At 39.8% G+C, this 20,622-nt stretch overlaps 1 protein-coding gene across 1 annotated transcript in view; it reads left to right on the plus strand.

Annotated features, from left to right (window-relative positions):
• LOC140314667 (calsyntenin-2-like) overlaps positions 1–20,622 on the plus strand; it is a 286,768-nt gene that overhangs the window by 258,164 nt on the left and 7,982 nt on the right. Inside the window, exons 11-15 of the mRNA XM_072392991.1 lie at positions 2,041–2,189; positions 12,603–12,814; positions 17,157–17,327; positions 17,423–17,568; positions 18,012–18,135. Coding sequence (XP_072249092.1) covers positions 2,041–2,189; positions 12,603–12,814; positions 17,157–17,327; positions 17,423–17,568; positions 18,012–18,135 — 802 coding nt within the window. The remainder of the gene's footprint in view (positions 1–2,040; positions 2,190–12,602; positions 12,815–17,156; positions 17,328–17,422; positions 17,569–18,011; positions 18,136–20,622) is intronic.

Here is a 20,622-nt window from a genome sequence, read left to right on the forward strand (position 1 = left end):
TGGAAGTGTACAGGTGGCCTTAGAAAAATTGAGGACACTGGACAAGTGGAGGACAAAAAAAGATAGGAGGCCTAAAAGACTAGTATTGGAAAGTGTTTTCCTTAAGAAATAGGGAAAAAAATCCTGTAATCCCTGAGGCTTCACCAGAAATGGTCTCCATGGAAGGGTCGCTGTGAAGAACCAGGAAGGACGACGGGGTAAAAAAAGGTTAATTTATGCAAAAAGTACTGGACTCAACAACTCATCAACATTACTGAAGTAGTTTGGGTTCATCCTGACAGAGCAAAGAGCAAAAGGCAGCCAACAAATTACTTTTTATAGAAATTAACCTTGCTAAGGAAACCAAGACAGGTTTACAAACTACATGTAAACTACATGTAATGGTCTCACAAACATGTTTGAAATGTTCACATGGCATTTTTCTATGTGCTAGAAAACCTCAGTGAAACAAGCAGGCAACATTATGGCTGACCATTACCATCCTGAGACAGAAATTGACAAGTGACAGTCTCATAACCATTGATTAAACTAGGTTTCATAGGAAACAATCCTAAAAAGTTTATTCTGTCATCTTATGGGGTAGCTAACTTTTCAGAGCTGGTGATCAGGAAAAGTTAACCCTATGACAGCATTTATCAACGGACCATTAGCTGTGTGCTAAACGTGGTTAAGTGGAAGAGTCATTATCTGTGTCCACTTATATCACTTCAGCTCAGTTTGAGAGTCTCTACACCTGCTTTGCTCTTCTCTTCCTGGTCTATTTCTCGTGTACAGGTGTTTGTGTTTGATTGTGCTCATTTTCCCAGTGTACATCTGATGGTATTTAGGAGAAAAACAAACTAATAAGGTGGACGTTACAGCAGCTAACGTGTCAACACATTATTGTGAATTAAAAAAATTTAGAAAAATGACTGTCTGTTCATTCTGTCCTAGAAGAGTTGACCAGCAACAGAAGCTGCATCTAAGCTATTGGCAGCAAGTGGTTGAGGGGAGAGGCAGGGCTAACTTGCATATGAGATCCTTTAATTCTAAATAAAGCAAGTGTAGAATTACTCTAAGCCTTTTGAAGGCACGAAAGAATTATCTTCATGTAAAAAAAAGTACATAATATCAATTAACAGAGATTAGATTTCAGGAGTTTCATCAGGGCCCGGAGAAAGACTTTAAACTTTATTACCCCGATGCAAGACTACATTGGCAACAGGAGCAACTGCCCTGTGGTCGTAAAAGGTCCACACATGCTGACTATGAGCTGTTTTATAAGTCTTTGTTTTTTGTGAATTCAACTTGCAAGAAAAGAAAAGAAAAGAAAAACTATCTGTAACTCTTCCCATACAGTAGTGGGACACTTAGGAGCTAAATAGTCACATATTTCCCTCGGGAGCTGCTGTCGACAAAGAAGAGTTAAGAGGAGAGAAATGACTGGACTCTTCTGTACAAGCTGGCCACAGATACCACTCCCAGTGATTAATGATGTCGCTCTGTATCTGCTGGATGTGTAAATCACTAAATGTTTCCAAACATGTTCACCATAACGATTCCAGACAGTGATTACACTGTATGCTAGTGTTTTGTTCATTACTGTAAATGCAGTTTTACTATGGGTTCCGCTTTAGAAGTCTTGACATAGAGTTTGATAATGTTACCATACAGCAAATCATTGGCCAGGTAGTATGCAATCATCAAAATGGCAGTGCACAGAGGTTTGAGGGGACTCAAGCAGTGTCATCTCCCCATTTTCTTGGTGCTACCTCTTGTGTGCACTGATTGTTTCCAAAAGAGAGACACATCTGACCTACAGCTTCTCAGTTAGAATTGTATGCGTCAGTTATTCATTCATCTGTTGAGCACTTAGCAGCTAAATAGTCACATATTCCCCTCGGGAGCTGCTGTAGACCAAGAAGAGTTAAGAGGAGAGTGATTACTAGACTCTCCTGTACAAACTGGCCACAGATATCACTCCCAATGATTAATGGGACTGCTATTAAGATGCTGTTTTAATAGCACCCTAATCTCTGTCTCTGTTGTTCCTTTCAATAGTTCCACTTTAACCCAGCTCAGTCTATTCTGGTGATGGAGGGAGAGGACTTGGACAATATGAACGCTGCTGTGAGGAAAGTTTCCTATATAAACTCTCGCCAGTTTCCCACACCAGGCATACGGCGCCTGCAAATCTCCACAACTGTTCAGTAAGTGTGCCACCACCCAACATGTTTTTCTTTTATTTGTGTCATATTGTATCCAGTCCTCTGTGACTCCTTACTGAGATATAGGGAGTGTTATTCCACCTCAACACTTCTATTAGGTGTTATAACAACGCAGCAGACAGCACAACCTGATTGATGTAATAGTTCCCTTTTCACGCAGTGGATTTCACCTTTCTTTCATTCAGTCCTGTCTGTGTCTTTCTTTCCTCTGCTGTCACTTCTCCTTCCCCTAACACTTCACTCAGTTCGCTGTTTCCACCGGGGGCTAGTTTTTACATTTTCATGTCATGTATTAATAATTCTGGCCCAGTTTTGCCAGAGGAGGCAGGGAAAGAAAGATGCAAAAACAAAGTGTGAGTTTGTATGTGTGGGGAAGAGGGAGAGAAGCTGGCTGATAAAAACAGCCTCCCTTGGTGGGTTACCATTAAAATTCATGATTGTTTTAAATATATGTAGACCCCTGCAGCACAGCCCTGGGTTTTTTCTCTCCTCTGTACCACTGGGTTTGATGCACGGCCGCTGGCTGAAGAACTTCAACTAATGCAGCAGAGGTGTGTGTGTGTGCAGAGGTGTGTGTGTGCACACTTGTGTGCACACTTGTGTGCACGTTGAAGAAGCAGAGCCATCAAAGCTGAAGGCATACCGATTATCAAGAAATACATTATTCACATGATAGCTAAGCTTGCAACATTGCTAAATGTTGTTTAAATTAAGTTTTTTTTTACCAGACTGCTGACTGGTAAGCTAGTTGCCACGGCTGTACACTTTCCTGAGTGTTTATGAAAAATGAGATCCGCTTCAAGCACTACAAGTAAATACGTGAGCCTAATGTGCGAAGCACCCACATCAGTGGAGACTCAGTGATGAGGTGTGCTGAAATTTTAAATGTGACTCTAGCAAAAAACCTCCCACGCAACTGCATTAGTTACTCTGAGAGCCTAAAGCTAGGCCTGCTGCCAAGGAAGAGTATTGTTTTGCATAAATAAGCAGAAATGTTGACTATGTCATGACAAATAAATTTGTTTCTTGCTGACACTCAATAACTGCAATTACAGTAGACATGAAGAAAAATAATGAAGGAAATAGCATTAATTCTACATGGCTACTGTTTCTGTTTTCATCTTGGGGACAATTTTAAAGGTGAAATATTTAAAGAATCCCATTTTTCTGTGCCTGACAGCAAACGGTATATTTGGTTGTCTGAAGTCACTACCAATTCAAAAACTCTGTAAAACCACAATTCTGTCACTTTATTTGGGCCCCCCTACATATCTGAGAAATTGTCATGTGTCAATGTGTCATTCGATGAGACATTCAGATTTGCAGAGAAAATGAATTACAGCTCTCAGCTCCTCAGAATTGCAAAGGGACAAATTTGTAAGAGTAACAGAAATGTAAGATGATCATCCTGCTGTGTGTCTGCTGCTATGACCTTTGTCTCCTAATCAGCCAATAGGAGCATAGCATGAAATGACATGTCAATCCATGTAAAGTTGGTGTAATTGTGTGAAAACCATTGCAACTTTAAAGGGCAGATGAAAGCCAAATCAGCTAAACATCTCTTGTGTAATTCAAACAATGAAGCAAAGACAGATCCGAAGGGAGGCTTCTAAACTTCGGAAAACATTATAGGGTTTAAGAAAAGCGGCAGGAGGAACTCATGAGGACTAAATAGTTTAGTCATGAGGACTAAAATATGATCATGCTATGATTTTGTGTGACGTGAGTCTAAATCACTGAAACTACAGCAGTTCAGCAAATGTTGTGCTATGGATATTTCAACTTTAATTTAGTTTGGAAGGTTCCTCAGAAAGAAAGACTGTTCAACTGGACCCAAAGCCTAAAAGGAAGAGTTTTGATGTTTCTAAGTCTTATTTTGACTAAAGTGTGTCACAAACATTTCATCAAAACTACAGGAAAGTGTTTCAACCTTGTAAAAAAAAGGGCTTATGTCTCCTTTAAACAAATGTTGCTTTACCATAGAATTTGTAGCCATAGATGTCCCACTGTCTTCTATGCTCAGTAAACCACAGAAATTATAATACAATAACCCCCCAAAAAGAATATCTGCTGATAATGTACATAAATTAGGAGTTTTTAATCAGACTGAGTATGATTATATTTGCTTGGAGAGATGCTGCAACGTTTCCACACGCTTCAGACAACAGGTCTGAAGGTCAACAATTACATGAGTGGCTGATGAACGTGCTGGAAACTTTGAGCAAGAGAAGCACAGGTGTTACTAATTATGTTAACAACAACTCCACTGCTCTTAAGTGTCTCCCAAACTTGTTGCCAATGAGCTACAGGAAACAAGTCCAGGAACATGGGCTTGCATTTGAATAGAGAGAAATACCGGCATTACTGATGTTATCAATTTCACCCTTGATCAGTCATTTCAGGTGCATTATGTTGGCTCGAGGTGTTGTTGTGTGGTGATGGAGGACTTCATTATTTATATGGAAGCTCACAAGCAAGAGCAGTTGCCTGCCAATCGGAAGGTCAGTGGTTCAAGTCCTGTCTTCCCCGGGCCACACGTCCTTGGCCAAGACACTGAATCCCACGTTGCCTGTATGAATGTGTGCAAATATCTAGGAGAAATCACTGTGTAGCTATACAGCTATATAGGCTAAGACATGCTGTGTGAGTAAATGTGGCATATAATGTACAAGCACTTCCAGCACTAGAGCAGTGCCACATAAGAACAGTCCAAATGGTTAAAGGCTAAAGGACTTTCACTTTAAAAAGAAGTTGTTACGAAAGGTTTATAGTGTCATTAAATATGGACCAGGAATGTGCCACAGAGAAGGAAAAAAAAATACAGTCACATGCTGTCGAGCCTGGAATGCAACGTATTCAGCAAATGTATTGACTCATTCATCCGTTTCAGCTTGTACCATTGTTGCCATTGAAATATTCTTTTTATATTTGTATCAGCCATATGGTCTAGGCAGGTGTATGGCCACTTGCCCTGCTGGTTTTAGTGCAGCAGGGCTTTTGGCACATATCATAACGGTGTGCAGACTGTATACCCTGCCTGTGCCTGACAGTCTACTGACATATTTACTGGCAACCATATCGACATAGAAAATATCAGAAGGTCTTAGCCATAAAATGTATTTTAATGTCTAACCATGATATTTTCCTAACCTCAACACAGTACTTTTAATGAGTAACCAATTTGTACAGTAACAGAGTGATAGAGATGTCAGTGTCAGTGTCAAGATTCAACTAAAACATGAGTTCTATGTTTGGGAGTCATGTTATGATTCCGCCTCCAACCTCCTTATACTTAGAAGGACAAGTGGCAACATTCAGCTGTAGAGCAGTCCCCTATGCAAGGGAAAGTGACAGTAAAGGGATATCCAGTGCTTGGAAAATTGCATGAAGGATATGTGAGTGCAGCACATGAATGTATATGCTGAAGATGTTCTGTAGCATGCTGAGAGATGGACTTTTGAGCAAAGTAGATGACATCTCGGGCCTTGTGTACAAAGACTTGCATGGATTTCCTACTGAAACATGACGTACGCTCAAACCAAAATGCCCTCCAATGTACAAAAATATCCGGATGTATCAATGTATGCGCACACATGAATCCAAGCACGTTTTGTACATCCCAATCAACGTGGAATTCAGCTCACAAGTACCGGAGTCCTCCCTGTCCACGTTTCAACTTAAATATGCAAAAAATTATTTAAATGAGCCTTGCACCTGCGATTCCTCTCTCTGCACGATCAAAAAATAAGGAAAAAAGAATGAGTAAGACGGAAAAAGAATAACTTAACGGAAAGCGAGATGGCGGTGCTACTTTCTTAAGTGGAGGCCCGCAAAAATGTGCTCTTTGGCACGCTGTCCTACGATATAAGCAGAAAACGTGAGAGGAGTGTGGGAGAGCGTGAATGAGGCCTTTAATCCTGTGAGGTCTGAGAAGCCTCACAAGCAGAGGTGAAAAAGAAGTGGTCCGATATTAAGATGGATGTGAAGCAGAGACTGGCTACCCACTGCCGAAGTGTGGCCAAAACAGGCGGGGGAGGCTGTTTGAACAGAAAGTTGGCAAAACTATGGGTGACACTGCTCTCTCACGGGTGGTGGGTGTGGGAGTGTGAGTGACTCTGATTAAAGGTAAATACCTATGTATTTGTGAAACTCACAACAAACGTGTTCATACAGTAACTGAGAGCAGAAGTGCGCCAGGGAAACGGTGCGGCTGATTAAGACATTTCACACTTGACGCACAGGGTTATTTACATTTGCTCACAGAGACGATCAGGGGCTTGTTAGAAAGATCTTAAGCTGTTGTTTAACCAGCAAAAACAGCAAGTTATTAACTTTAACCACCAACTATGATGCTGTGAAGACAGGATAGAAATTGGGGGCGCACATGCTCAATGTACGTCACGGGGAATAATATTAGGACAATTACACGAATAAAGTTACTCTCCAAAAAGCCAACCATCGCGCACAGTGCCAACTTGTAGTCTGTTCCCAACAATTCTGTTACTGAATGTATGAATTGTGCGTTGAACCAGGCCACCCCCACAAAGCATTTGCGCATCACATATGATCTGTACATTGATGGAATGAAAATGTTTCCTGTTGATATACAAATTCATCATGTGATGGCGCTTTTAAAGCACTGTGTGTGCAGTCGATAGCTCCGATTACATTAGGAAAACCAGCTCTCTTCAAATTGCGCTTCAATGTTGGCTTGTTCAACTGCATTGTGGGAATTTGATATACCTGCTGAGATGCAGATAATTCCGTCCCACTTGGCTGGCATGGCTTGGCTCAGGGTCAACTGGCACAGTCCCAATCGGTTGGCCAGCTCCCTCTGGAATGCCCCGGTTGCTTAAACCCCAGTGTGCATATCACCTGTGGCACAAGCAGCGCATCGCTCCTCGCTTTGTTGCGCTCCAGCGCCGGCCGCAGCTCTGCGCACAGTTCGAGGAGGATAGCCCTCAAAATGGCTGATGAGCCAGTTATCATCATGTGCCAGCAAATCCTGTCAGTCTCTTAACACATGCTCTCTTCCAATTGCACCATTTACAATGTCTTCCAATACCGCTAAAGCAGCCATTGTTTTTAATGGTATGCATTGCAACACTTTGCACATGCTTTTATATCCACTCATGTAATTGCAGACACATGTATGTTAATTGTTCATCAGTGTTAATTGCCATCAGTGTTAATTGTTAATTGTGTCTCAAATGTGCACATCACTCATTCTGAGGACAAATTGTGTTCACATTTATTTATTATAACAGTTTCCCAACATCACCTCTAAGTGTCACCAAAGAATCAGTAACTGTAGAAAAGTGCGTACGACAGCCCTGAAGTTGGCGTGAGGCACCGCACATTTCCACGGTCATTTCGTTCTTGATACATGTGATCGTTGACGTGAAAAAGTGTGTACGCCACTTTTTTGTGCGTACACACCCTTTGTACATGAGGCCTCTGGAGTCCAGAAGTTAGACTTTAAAATTAGAAAAATTTCCATCATATCCTGGAGAAGGAGTAAATACCATGATAATGCTTAACGACATCAGCGGACTCTAAAAATTGCAAGAAATTTTCACAATAACTTGTGTTACAACCCTAACCATTCATATGTCTACCTATTCTACCACTCGAAGTAATCCTTCTTTCAAGTTTTTATGGTAAAGTGATCCTAGCTGAGAGCAAATCTTTCTGTTTATGGGTATGTCAAATATCTGTCCTGACCAGCTAAAAGCTCTGACTTATTATTTGTAACAGTGTGACAAACATGTCTGTTTAAGATAGATAAGCTAATTACATCAGTTATCTCTCTCTCTCCATGATATATAAAATGTGGCTTATTGTCGTGTAGTACTGATTATTTACATTGATATAAATAGAGTAATCACACATGAAAGGATTGAACATTTTAAAACAGGCTTATTTATCAGCTTTCATACCAACAATTCCAAATTAAACTTATTCAGTTATTTGTGAAATTCAAATGTAATGCAGAAACTGTGTCCAACCTGTGTCAGTGTACTCACAATGTCAGATTCAGAGCTCATGATTTCACATCACCTGTCAAACTGATGCAACAATGCAAAGAGGGTTGAACTAACTGTTCATCAGTTCTAATTGTAATGCAATGACAGACTTTGCAATATCTGTCTTAAGCAACATTTTGTTAAAGGCCCCAAGGTCCACAGTGCCTTCTCCAGAAAGGTCAGGTAACTATGTATCCTGTTTGTCAAACCAGATGAAAAATCCCAAACAGTTGCCAAGTATGTAGGATTAGGTTTAAAGACCATGAGAGAATAATCTATATTCTCTGCTCTGAGATGCTTTGGATGTACTCAGCTCAAATGAACCCCTCTAATTGAGCAAACAATGCAGATTTTGTTTTAACCTAATGGAAGAGCTCAGAAGTAAAATCTCAAATTTGTACTGTTGATTTTAAATATTTTGTTGCCGTTCAATTGAAAGCACAGTTACCAACTGTTGTACACTTAGCACATTTGGCTACTCACACTAAAGAATGGGCATGTTGTGCCCACAATGCAGCAGCAGATGTCAGCTGGACAGAATGATAAAAGCAGGGAAGTAGAGAGTCAGTTTGGCTGTGATCAGCAGAGGCTGTGGTTTATCTGTTGATTCTGGTGCCCTCAAATCAAATCAAATCAAATTTTATTTATATGGCACCTTTCATACTTTAAAAGCAACACAAAGTGCCTCACAGACGCTAAAAACAACAATGATAAAACATACCAACCCTCCCACCCCCATAAATACCCAGAGAGACACGGAGACAAACAGACACACACATGCACACACAGACACACATAAGCTCAGACCCACTGCACCTATCAGACAGAGACATGGCCGGGCACCCAGACCTAAGGCAACGAAAAAGCCACCTTGGGGGGCTGACCACACTGAGAGGGCTCCTGGGCCACGACCACAGGGAGTGCCACAGAGACAGTCCCGACCCGGGCAGACAAGAGGCCCCACACCAAGGTGCAGAGTCCTCCAGCCACCCGGGCAGAGCAGTCCACAGGACAGCACCCCCAACAGTGGACCCAAAGCAGCTCCCAGTGTGGTAGGCCCCAGTAGGAAACACTGGAGCTAAAAACTGAAAGACTAAAAAAGAAAAATAAGATAAAAAAGTATAAAATGAACAAAATAAATAAAATGCTTTTCAACTCATATAGTTCAAATATCTAACTAAAACATGGAGTTAAAACATATAATTAAAATAGTATAGAACAAAAATTTGATATGATAAAAAGTTTGATTAAAAGGAATAAAGAAAATCAATAATATCAAATAAAAGCCTGATTAAAAAGGTGAGTCATTTTAAAAACATCAACAGTCTCTGCGGCCCTGAGGTTCTCCGGCAGGCTGTTCCACAATCAGGCGTCATAATAACTAAAAGTTTCACTTTCACTTAAAGTTTCTACATCTGTAAGGAATAAAAATGGACTGGGTTTTTATGGATGAATGAGAACTGTAGGACATGTAGACGTTTCTACATTATATTGTGTACAGGTTTTGAAATGTTGGTACTTTTTGTACAAGAAAAGCAACAGTTCAGGGTATGATTCAGTTTGATTCACTATGAGGTCTCTGCTATCTGATATTTTTGCTTTGCTATGAAAAAAACAGATTGCTGTTCATTTGTTTAAAATGAGTTTTCCTACTTTGAAGTAGAGTTCACCCTTACTGAATGTTTAGCCCCAGAGAGCTTCACAAATTAGCCTTAATTCTACCCATTTATTAGGGTCTGATTCCTGAATAGTCGACCGGATACTGCAGCTATGTCAGTGTTTTTGCTATTGTGAGTTCACAGCTGCAAATCTTAGTACACAATCCCATGGATAACTCGGGTGGTCTCACTTTGAAGGGGCTGTTTTAGTACCCCATCTGGAATAGATACTGGCAGAAAAAACAGCTGTATTTACACTGAAAGGGTGACACATGGCCTGCAGCCATTACATGTCCCGAGTGCTGCGGAAAGTATCACTCCTTATAAATTCAAAGAGATGTTAATTGATTACTCCAAATTGCATTTAGATTTGTTTTCTATTTATGCCTGATAACCTCAATTACTTTGAGCCTCAGGAAAAAAAGTGCTAATCTTTGCAACAGTCCTTTTAAGCTCCCCTGCAATATTTCTTTATAATTGATTTGGATTAGCTCCAGGATTGTTTGCTGTTTCTTGTTTGTTTTTTTTCCCAGCTTAGCATGCTGATGCATATGTCACCTCTCTGCATCACTAAGTTGTATCTCCCACTGCTCACAACGATAGCTTTTTGCTTGTTCTGCAAACAGCTACACGCACCACCATCGCCAGAGGAAGGAAAAGCAAAGATTACACAATTCCCTGAAATGTGTTTTTGTCACAGGCCATGTCCTGAGACAACTGACTGTGGAGGATTAATGGCAGTGGTTCAGTTTGCATCCTTTTGTTGGGCAAAAAGGATGCAAAAGGCAAGATTCACACCTTGCCTTTTATTTTTAAAAAAGGCAATGTAATACTTTCACTATTACATGAGAACATATCGTAAAATGGTGATATTTGAAGAACAAAACAGAAGCATTTCAAGCAAATCAGTCTATTTTGACCTCTTTACTTTGTATTTTGTGATAATGATTTAATTGCACTACACTTCAAATATATTTAGCTTAAGTTAATGTTATAGTGTATGTAATAAGTAATACACGCCATTAATTAGTACTTCTACATTTGTGGACTTGCATCCTGGTTATTAGCTTTTTACTGTATTGCTTGTAACTACAAAGGATACGATATGGAACATTTAAAATCACACATCTGTGTATACATCTCATATAATTTTTGTCTTGCAGTTCACTATGTTTTATGATCCAAAATTCAAATTAACTGAAAATAGAACAATGAATTTGATAGGCCCTCCTCAAGTTAACTTAATCAGTGTTTTCAAATCCAGGAAAACAAAAAATACATAGACTTTCCTTATTTTTTCTGTAGCTGGTTACACAGCCACAAATGGGAGAAAAGGCTCCAATGATTATGTGCTTGGAAGGCTTTCGGAGAAATGTAAAGACAAAAATGAGGCATGTTTGTTCAGCTTTCACTGCTTATAGCATCCCACATTCCTCCACCAGCATCAATGCTTCACCTCCTCCCATCCTATCCTGTTCTCATAGCTCATGTTTTCTATTTGATTGATGTGTGATCTGCAGTCTTCACTCTATGTGTGTCAACCAATGCATCACAGAGGCTGTGCACAAGAAGTTTGATCTCATTTGTGCGAATACACGTGTGAACATGTCACACTTGTGTGTGTGCGTGTGTGTATGTGTATGAGGGTGTGTGCGTGCATGTGTGTGTGCTGGATAACGTTAACTCTCAGCATAGCATTGTCGTGAGCTAACAGCTAGCTGCCTCAAATTCTAAAGAGCCAATATACAGTTTATGCAGCAATTAAAGGTTGTCAGCAGATGCTGTGTATTTAAGGTGTATTTAAGTGTATGCTATCACACACTGACAGGCATTCCAGGAGGCAGACATGCATGTATGAAAACAGCAAGGCACTCTGCTTCAGGCCTGCTATCTGGGCATAAACATGACAAAGGACCCTATCCCCTGAATAACACCACACACACTGGGCTGGATTAGGAACAAACAGCTAAATCATTGATAAACTGCTCTTCTTTGATTCTCTTGGATGCTATATGTTTTTGCTTTTGTTTTTTTTTTTCACCTTTGGTCATACTTGTATTTGCTGTTCCCCTCTGCATAATTATGGTTATTCCCCTTTTCAACTCTGGAAAAGCAACAATAACAGATTCCCATTAAATGCATCCCTGCTGGTGTTCGATCTCAGAACTGAAGTCATAGTGGAAAGATATAAACTTCTGGTATAGTTTAAAGTGAAATTCAAATTTAAACAAGTCTGGTACGATAAAATGTTTGATTTAGCTTGTTTGATGCATTCTAAAAAAGAAACATAAAATGACAGCTTTTTGAAAAGTAGAGAACTGGCAAATGCTCCTATTTGAAAAACAATTCAGTTCAGGGTTTTAGCCTCATGAAGGCTGGAGCATTTATTCAACAGAATTTGATTGCATCTCCATAATATCATTGGTGCTTGTTTTGAACCATATACTTATAACAATCTTTGAATAGGAACTGCATGTGTTTTTAATGCAGTGCCAACAGAGTGCCTGTTCAAGCATTCAGTACTGATTTTCAGCCTTGAACGTCCCTTTTGTTTATTTGTTTATTCATTTATTTATATTTTCTCATTTTACACAGTGATCCCATTTGAAATTGTTGGAAGGAAATAACTTTGTTGAAGGGTGTGTCACTTCAAAATCATGTTTCTGATCAGTCTGCCATCCACTTCTCACTTGAATGCCTTTTATTTCTAGGTGCTTTGGCGAGGACACTTGTATCACCATCCCAAGCATTGATGCAGTGGTGATGGTGCTGCAGCCCAGTGAGCCCAGGATCACCATCACTGGAGTAGAGAGACTCAGCTGGCCAGCCTCCAACTTTGGATCATCAAGATGCATTGCTTTGTTCCAGGACCTCCACATCATCAGTACAGTCACCAAGGCAGACACCACTGCATATCACGCAGGTAAGCACTACCAAAAATACACAGCATTCCAACAGCCCTTGAATGAATGCCCTCAGAGAAAATAAATCTAACTCAAATTGGCAATGGAAATGGAAGCCAATGAGGGATTAGCACATTGTTGCAGCAACAGCTTCTTGTTCTGGTTTGTTTGAATTTACTCTCTCCTGTAATGTATACCATCCAAGGGTCAAAAGCAGATGGCCGCTACTTAAAATAGATGATGTTAAACCAGGAGAAAGGAGAAAATTAAACAATTTATTGGGGACTTTTTGATGTTTGATTGGTCTTATATGTACCATTTTTGTCAACATTTGAAGGCATAAAATCATGCAAAAACTGTAAATGTACATGATTTAGCTGTGTAGGTAATTTCCCATTGATAAGCTCCCCATCAAACAGCTAAAGTCTTACTTAACTTCACAAAGTTTAAGACTGAGAATGAACCCCCCCCCCCCCGAAGGTAGAAATCTGTCTCCCCTAAATATTTCAGCAAGAGTTTCACATATTAATGATGCGTTCAGTCATTCATGAAGTCCCATAGCATATTTACACATCACCTGCCTTGCAAAACAAACCTTCAGAAAAAGTTAAACATTTCACAACAGCTCATAAGACTGTAAATAAGCAGCAGTGAGCTCCTCTTTCATCTCGTGCATCTGAACAAGCTGAAAAGTCAAGTAAATAAAAGTTGTGCTTTCATCATAACTTTGGAAAATTCTCTGCTAAAGGAGAAAAGTCTACGAGAACAGCAAAAATGTAGATATTTGTTTGCTCCGCACATGTATCAATATTTGTATCTATCCACTGCAGCAGCAGTTGAAAAGTACTTAAATCAGATTAAAAACTCACAACTTAAAGTATATTAAATGTGACTTAAAGTTAAAATGGATTTCTGAACCGATAATGTTGGGAGGTTGAATGAGTCCTAAAGATTTGAATCAAACCCTAAACTTAGTCACTGCTCAGAATAATTGACAGCACAGCAATAAGCTGACTTTCCCTCCAACCACATAGTCTTTATCCCCACTGTAAGATCAGGAGGATGACAATGGAAAAAAGTTGAACTCAGAGCAAGCTCCTTAAAAATGTACATACATAAATCTGATAGCAATAACAGACGCAGTTCTATAGTTCTATATAGTTCAGTTATATAGTGCCAGCTCACAGAAAAAGTAATCCAAAGTCACTTTAAAGAGTAAGTAAACAAGTTAAGTTCAATACAAGTTAAATTTAATTTGGTATATATTTATAATGCCGATTTATAAAATGTGTACCTATCTAAGGAAACCAATGGATTGCACTGAATCTTAACATTTGATTCACCCCCAATGCTGATCTTAATGTGAGACAGCAGGAGTGGAGAAAAAAGAGGCTACTAAGCAACCTCGTCTCAGTGGAGGCTTGAAATGAGCCGTAACTCGGACTGTGTTTAGCTCTACAATCATGATTATAGGAGAGATTTCTGGTTTGGAGAGCAACAACTGAAACAGGGTTGAATATTCAGAATTTTATCCCATGGAGGCTTTATATTTGTAGAATCCTCTTAAAAAGCAGACATTTAACGAAGCATCCTTTTTATAAAATCATTACAAAGAACACAACTATTGCAGCAGTGGGACTTAATGGAGTACAAAATGTTGCCCAAAGATTTGGAGGCAAAAAAGTTCAAGTTTGCATAACATAGCTACTCCTGTACATCTCAAAACTAAGTTCTCTATAGACCTTTTCCCTAGTTGTTGCATCCCTATGATACCTTTGATTACAAGTGTTTCTTGTGTACTGTAAGGAAGAACCTTTTCTTCATTTAACCTTGCCAATGTGTTGTGTCATTTTCCAGTTCCCCTTCCCACAGGTCTCCAGGTATTAACCCCTCAACAGTTGCCATATCCTCTCCTCTTTGTCACTATACAATTATAGACCTCCTACAGCTGAGTAAGGCCTGTACCTATGGGAAAACTGACCCTTTACAACATTAAAATCCCAGCAGCTCAAGTCTTGTCCAGAGATCTGACCACAGAAGCAGGAATTGCCTGACAAGTTTTGTCACTGGCAGTCAGTTAGGATCAGATAAGCAGTTTGAGAAGGAGATTTTAGCCCTTCATTGTCTATAATGTGCAAAGAAGGAGAAGCAGAAAGTAGAATTGCTGTCAGGAGTCAGAAGAAGAAGCTCTTTCAGCTTGTGAAATAAAGACCACAGCTGGGAGGGAGAGATTAGCTGGAAACTAAAGAAAGACAGAAATGTAAAGAAAGATAGGAAGACAGTTTGTGTGCGGGAGAGGGTATTACGGTGACATTCCATAATGGACATATTTAGTTTTCTCTCTAGCTTGAAAGGATTAAAAATGAACAACATATTATTGGTCTGCTCAGCACTACCTCTTCTCTCTGTGTCCCTGTCTTCTTATACTGTACAGTACCTTTCAAGTACCTTTCAAGGGTTATTCTGATGCCTTTACAGAAAACCACTGTCATCACATCTTCCTTCAATTCATCATCTTTAACGCCACACATTTTTGACAAGTTTGCTTTAATGGTCATCTTCTATTCACTGAGTTTCTGCTTCACTTTAGATATTTTCCTTTAGTCTCCATTTCTGTATTCCCAACTTTTCTGTACTCTTCATCTCCATTCTTTTCTTTATGATTCTTTTTAGGAGGCATTGCTTGACTTAGTTGGACATTGCTCCACTTCTTGTCGCTTTGAAAGCAGCCAAGCAGCATTTAATAGCAACGAGGGCAACACAAAGGCCAGAAATGTGACTGTGAGCCAAGGGGGTGGGGGACACGACACAGACCAGAGTTTGCTAGAACTAGCTAACTTTACCTCCCATGAGCCTAGTGTCCTAGCTATGTTGTTGCAGCCTAGTTTAGCTAAAGTTAGCAACTTCACAGCAAGCATTATGCTTTTATATTTGGCTCACTTTGAAACAAAGCTCTATTGAAATATCTTTAAGAATGTATGACAGTAGTTCCTCTACAACCTGAGACTTTACACAGCTCTGACCCATCATTACCTTATGTTACTTAAAGTTAAGATGTTAGCAGTGTAAACATGCTTGTTTAAAAGTCTAAATTTGCTAATTAGTTAAGCAATATTATGTTTTCCTTCAACTCCTAAATTGAGGTATGTGTCTTTAGCTGTTAAGAGTTGCATTGCTGTTGAGCAGGCAGTGGCCTATACAGTGACTTTATCTAAGCTTTTCTGCTGAAAACAGCTGCAAATACAACTTGCAAGCTGTTTAATTAAAACAATAAGCTCACAGAAGCTTAAAAGCATTAATATATCAGGCACATAGTCACAATTTCCTTTTCTGTTTTGCTCACTCTCCCTCCTTTTTTTTATAACCCTTACTGTATTTGCCACCTCCTTAAATAAACCCCTTCAAGCACACATATTTCTGTTTCAGTCCAATTGGAAGCTGTTAAATGGGCTTTGCTGGTTTCCTCCCTTGGGAACTTGCTGTGAGCGAAACCACAGGGGAACAGTGAGAAGACACTAGAGCTTAGCAGCTTGTCAAAGAGCCCCAGCACCCATCCAGAGTAGCTTTGATGAGAGCAGTCTGAAGAAATGTGGTACCACAGCAGTTCACAATGCTGTCTGCATTCAGAGAGATCACAGATAATTAGAGTCCAGGAGTAGTAGTAGATTTTGCTGTTGTGTATGAGCTGGTCGAAAGATGACTCTTCATAGGTGCCATTTTATTTCAGACTTTTCAGCATTGTAACAGCAATTAGACTGATAGTCATTTGGTGTATATTCATTTGCACTGGTGAAAGTGTATTTTTTTTATTTTATTTTATGTCGTGAGATTTTTTAAAAGGTATACAAGCTGGCCTGCACGGTGGTGTGGTGGTAAGCACCGTCACCTCACAGCAAGAGGGTTTCTGTGTGGAGTTTGCATGTTCTCCCCGTGTATGTGTGGGTTCTCTCCGGCTTCCTCCCACCATCCAAAAACATGCATGTCAGGTTAATTGGTGACTCCAAGTTGTCCGTAGGAGTGAGTGTGAGCTCATTTGTCTCTATGTGGCCCTGTGATGGACTGGCGACCTGTCCGGGGTGTACCCTGCCTTTCGCCCAATGACTGCTGGGATAGGCTCCAGCCCACCCGCTACCCGATTAACGGACTGTCGGTATAGAAAATGGATGGATAGTATACGAGCTGAGGCATAAGAACTGCAGAACAGCTCATTACAAGCAAGAACATATTCAAATAAAAAAGTTTCATTGGCAACACTGAAGAAATAATTAGTTCAGCAAATTGATACCGATATTTTCAAATTAGAAAAATTAACCAAAATGTGTGTGCGTGCATGCATCCGTGTGTGGGTTTGTGCGTGTATAGCACATCAGCCTGGGGTGCTGGAGGAAATAATTCATAACTTGGACTACTGTGATATCCTGGTGTTGGGGGAGGAGCTGAGCCCAGAGCAAGAATCTCTCCAACTCCAGCAAAGCTCTCTGCTCGGAAAACACCTAGACGCCACCAATTCCACCTCTGGCATGTCCATATATGGTAAGGCAACAACACCAAAGCTGCTTCTTAGATGGTTCCCACAAAAACAACACTCAGACATCTGCTAACAAATCCTTGACTGCCTCTGTCCACAGGCGTGGACTCCATGGTAAACTATGAACAGGTGATCCGACTGGTACGCTACTATAACTGGCAGCCAGGACAGCTAACCGAGAGAAGGTTTCGTCTGACCTGCTCAGAGCTCAACGGACGTTACACAAGCAATGAATTCAACCTCGAGGTCAGTGTTCCTTTGTTGCTCATCTGGTTGAGTGGGAGCCTCTTATGTAGAAGCCCATGTACTGCATGTCATATCAGGCTCTCTCTCATGTATGAATTGACAACATATGAAGTGTAGATGCAAGAAGATATCCCTGACAAACAGCTTGAAAATAACAGTTGTACATATTTTATAAAATGATTACCTTTTTTAGTAGATGGCGATAAGAATAGCAAGTTGTCTTCAGAGATTATGCTGTTCTACAAAGGGAACCAAAGTGCTAAAACAGGCAAAGGGACACGGATGACTCAGCTCTTGTGTCTGGAAACCACAGAGGCATTCCAAATGTCATAGTTTGGAGGAGCTTGTTTAGTTTACACTGAGGAAACTGTGCGTAGCTTGAATCTTTTAGTGAACTGACTGGAATACAGTTTGAACTGAAGCTCATGTGTTCCCTGACCCAGGTGAGCGTCTTGCACAGTTCAGAGGCCAGAGAACACGACAGTCATATGATAGCACCACCTCAGTACATGCAGGTGGTGCACCATCCATCCATGATCAACAGCCTGTATCCCAACCATGTTTCAGGTAGGAGAACACACAATTCTGGATTTGACTAAATCACAGGATAAAATGAAGGTACTTTTATTTTCATTATTTACACCTGTGTTTTCTATCAGCTTAGCTGCCTGATGTTAAAGTTTTTTTGTGTGGTAACATCCAAATCAGAATCAGTCTTGTGCATTATCCATAACTTTAAAAAAAATCTATTTTTGCTCCATGAAATTAAGGTCAGAATATGATATACTGTCAATTCACAAGCAGGCATGGTGATGACTTAGAGGAACTTCCTCCATTAAAGCTTCCAGCGATGAGAATTAGTCACCAATGACCAGAGTTTTAATTAAACTCCTTGCAAAAAATAGTGTAGTATAATCTAAAATCATGGTGTCAACCACTGAAATATACCTCAGTTTCTAGTTAAGTACAGAATTCCACATGAGTAATCTTGTGCAAAAGAAAGAATGACCATGAGAAAAAAGAGGTTTATTTATTTAGCGCCAATTCACAACAAAGGTAATCTGCTCAGTGGTTAGATTAGATCATCCAATAACCAGAAGGTTGGCATTTCAATTCTCACTTTGAGTGTGGGATCCTGTGCATGTGTGTGTTCAACAGGTGCCAACCTGGATGAGTTAAATGCGGAGGAGCAATTTTGTGTATTTACATGACAATAAAAGTCTTAATCTCAAGACATTTTAAAGGTATAATGCAGTTCATTCCAATTATAATCCAATTCCATAAAATTCACTGTTATAAATTTTAAAGCCAATTTAATCATATTAGTTCAAATCCAAATTAGTCCAATTAATATAATTACAATTCATAAAAAGTTGCCTTGGTGAGGAAACTAAGAAATCACATTGAATTTAATCCTCTGTCCTGAACGTCCTTGAGGCAACAGTGGAGAGGAAAACGTTTCAAAGAATAGTATCTTCTCCCTGAACCAGAGTCAAAAAGGGTGGCTATCTGCCTTAACCGTTTGGGGAAAGAGGGGTCAACAACCACCATAACACCTGACCAGGGATACCTGAAAAAGAAAAAAAGAAAAACACGAGTTAATGACAGCAATATCATGTTGTACTGTATTTCCTCAAATTAAAACAGGGATTTCATTTAAAGTGGCTGACAGTGAAGTCGAGGCCAGCCTTTAATAGTGCCCATGGCCAGGCAGGGAGGGAGAGCGGAAAGAAAAGAGAAAAAAATGTGCAAACCAAAGATGAAAAATTTTCTTTTATACCAACTTTATCTAACCAATTCACTGAAATAATCTTGCTGTTTTAAATATTTTTCAAAAGACATTTTTCATATGAATAACAATGAGAATTTTAAATAAAGGCAGAACTCTAATAAAGGCATCCTGGACATAAAGGCCATGTACCCTGAGCTGTTGAAGTAAACAAATACCTCAACCTCTAATTAAATATATATATATATATATATATATATATATATATAGAGAGAGAGAGAGAGAGAGAGAGAGAGAGAGAGAGAGAGAGAGAGAGAGAGAGACAGAGATGGATACATACATATCTATATATGTATATAAATAATTTATCACCCTAATTTTTCTTGTCCATCTCTGAGTGATCTGAAGGAAAGAGAATGTCTTAAGGAGGAAAGGCCTGGGTCTCAATCTATCACATGAGATTAAATTATTTATCAGTCTCTAATGGATTCTACAGAGTCCTAGAGAGTTTAGTGGCCAATGGTGTTAACAGCCAACAGAGTTGGAGGGAGTGTCTGTGAAAATGAGGTTGGAAGAGTACAAGAGGTGCTGGCTGGTTGGATATCACAAAGCAATGTGGAGCAAAAAAAGAACTTAAACAAAGAGAGATTTCCACCTCTACTATCAACTTTGATGTGTTGTGGCACATGTGAACATTTCAGAAGAATTGCTGTATGTGGAGTATCAGTGAATGTGAAGAAAATGTGCGCATAGAAGAATACAAACATTCGAGTTGCTCAGAGGGAGTACTTGAAGCCTCACTCCGAAGAAGATCAAAGACTGTGGATTTAGTGTGAAAATCTACAAACGAGACTGAATCAAATGATCATTTGAAGAGTCCTCGATGAGCCTCACCCTTGTTATACGCACACACACACACACACACACACACACACACATGAGGAAGGACTTGTGGAAAGAGGGTAGTCACAGAGAAGTCATGCTGTTTCAGTTGGCTGCAGATTAGAGCAGACAAAATAAACATTTTAGTTCAAGAGAAATCCCTCAGTGTGTGATGTGGTTGTGTTATGAAATGATGATACATTATTGCTGTCTTGCACAGCAGCTTTTTTTTTATATGTAAATGTAAAAATGCTTTTGAAACTATCTGAGGATTACATATTTTTCTTTTAATTTTAAGACCCATCGCAGCCAATCTAGACAACAATTTCATGCAAGGCAGGAAGTTTCAGAAGATGCAGAAGCTATGCCCAAAGTCTTTTTCTGGATGAAAGCTTGTAAAGAGAGAGCATGAGCACAGAGCACGAGCCGCACAGCAAGTTCAA

The sequence above is a fragment of the Leuresthes tenuis genome, unplaced genomic scaffold (assembly GCF_036924035.1).
Source record: "Leuresthes tenuis unplaced genomic scaffold, fLeuTen1.0.hap1 SCAF_9, whole genome shotgun sequence".
Lineage (NCBI taxonomy): Eukaryota > Metazoa > Chordata > Actinopteri > Atheriniformes > Atherinopsidae > Leuresthes > Leuresthes tenuis.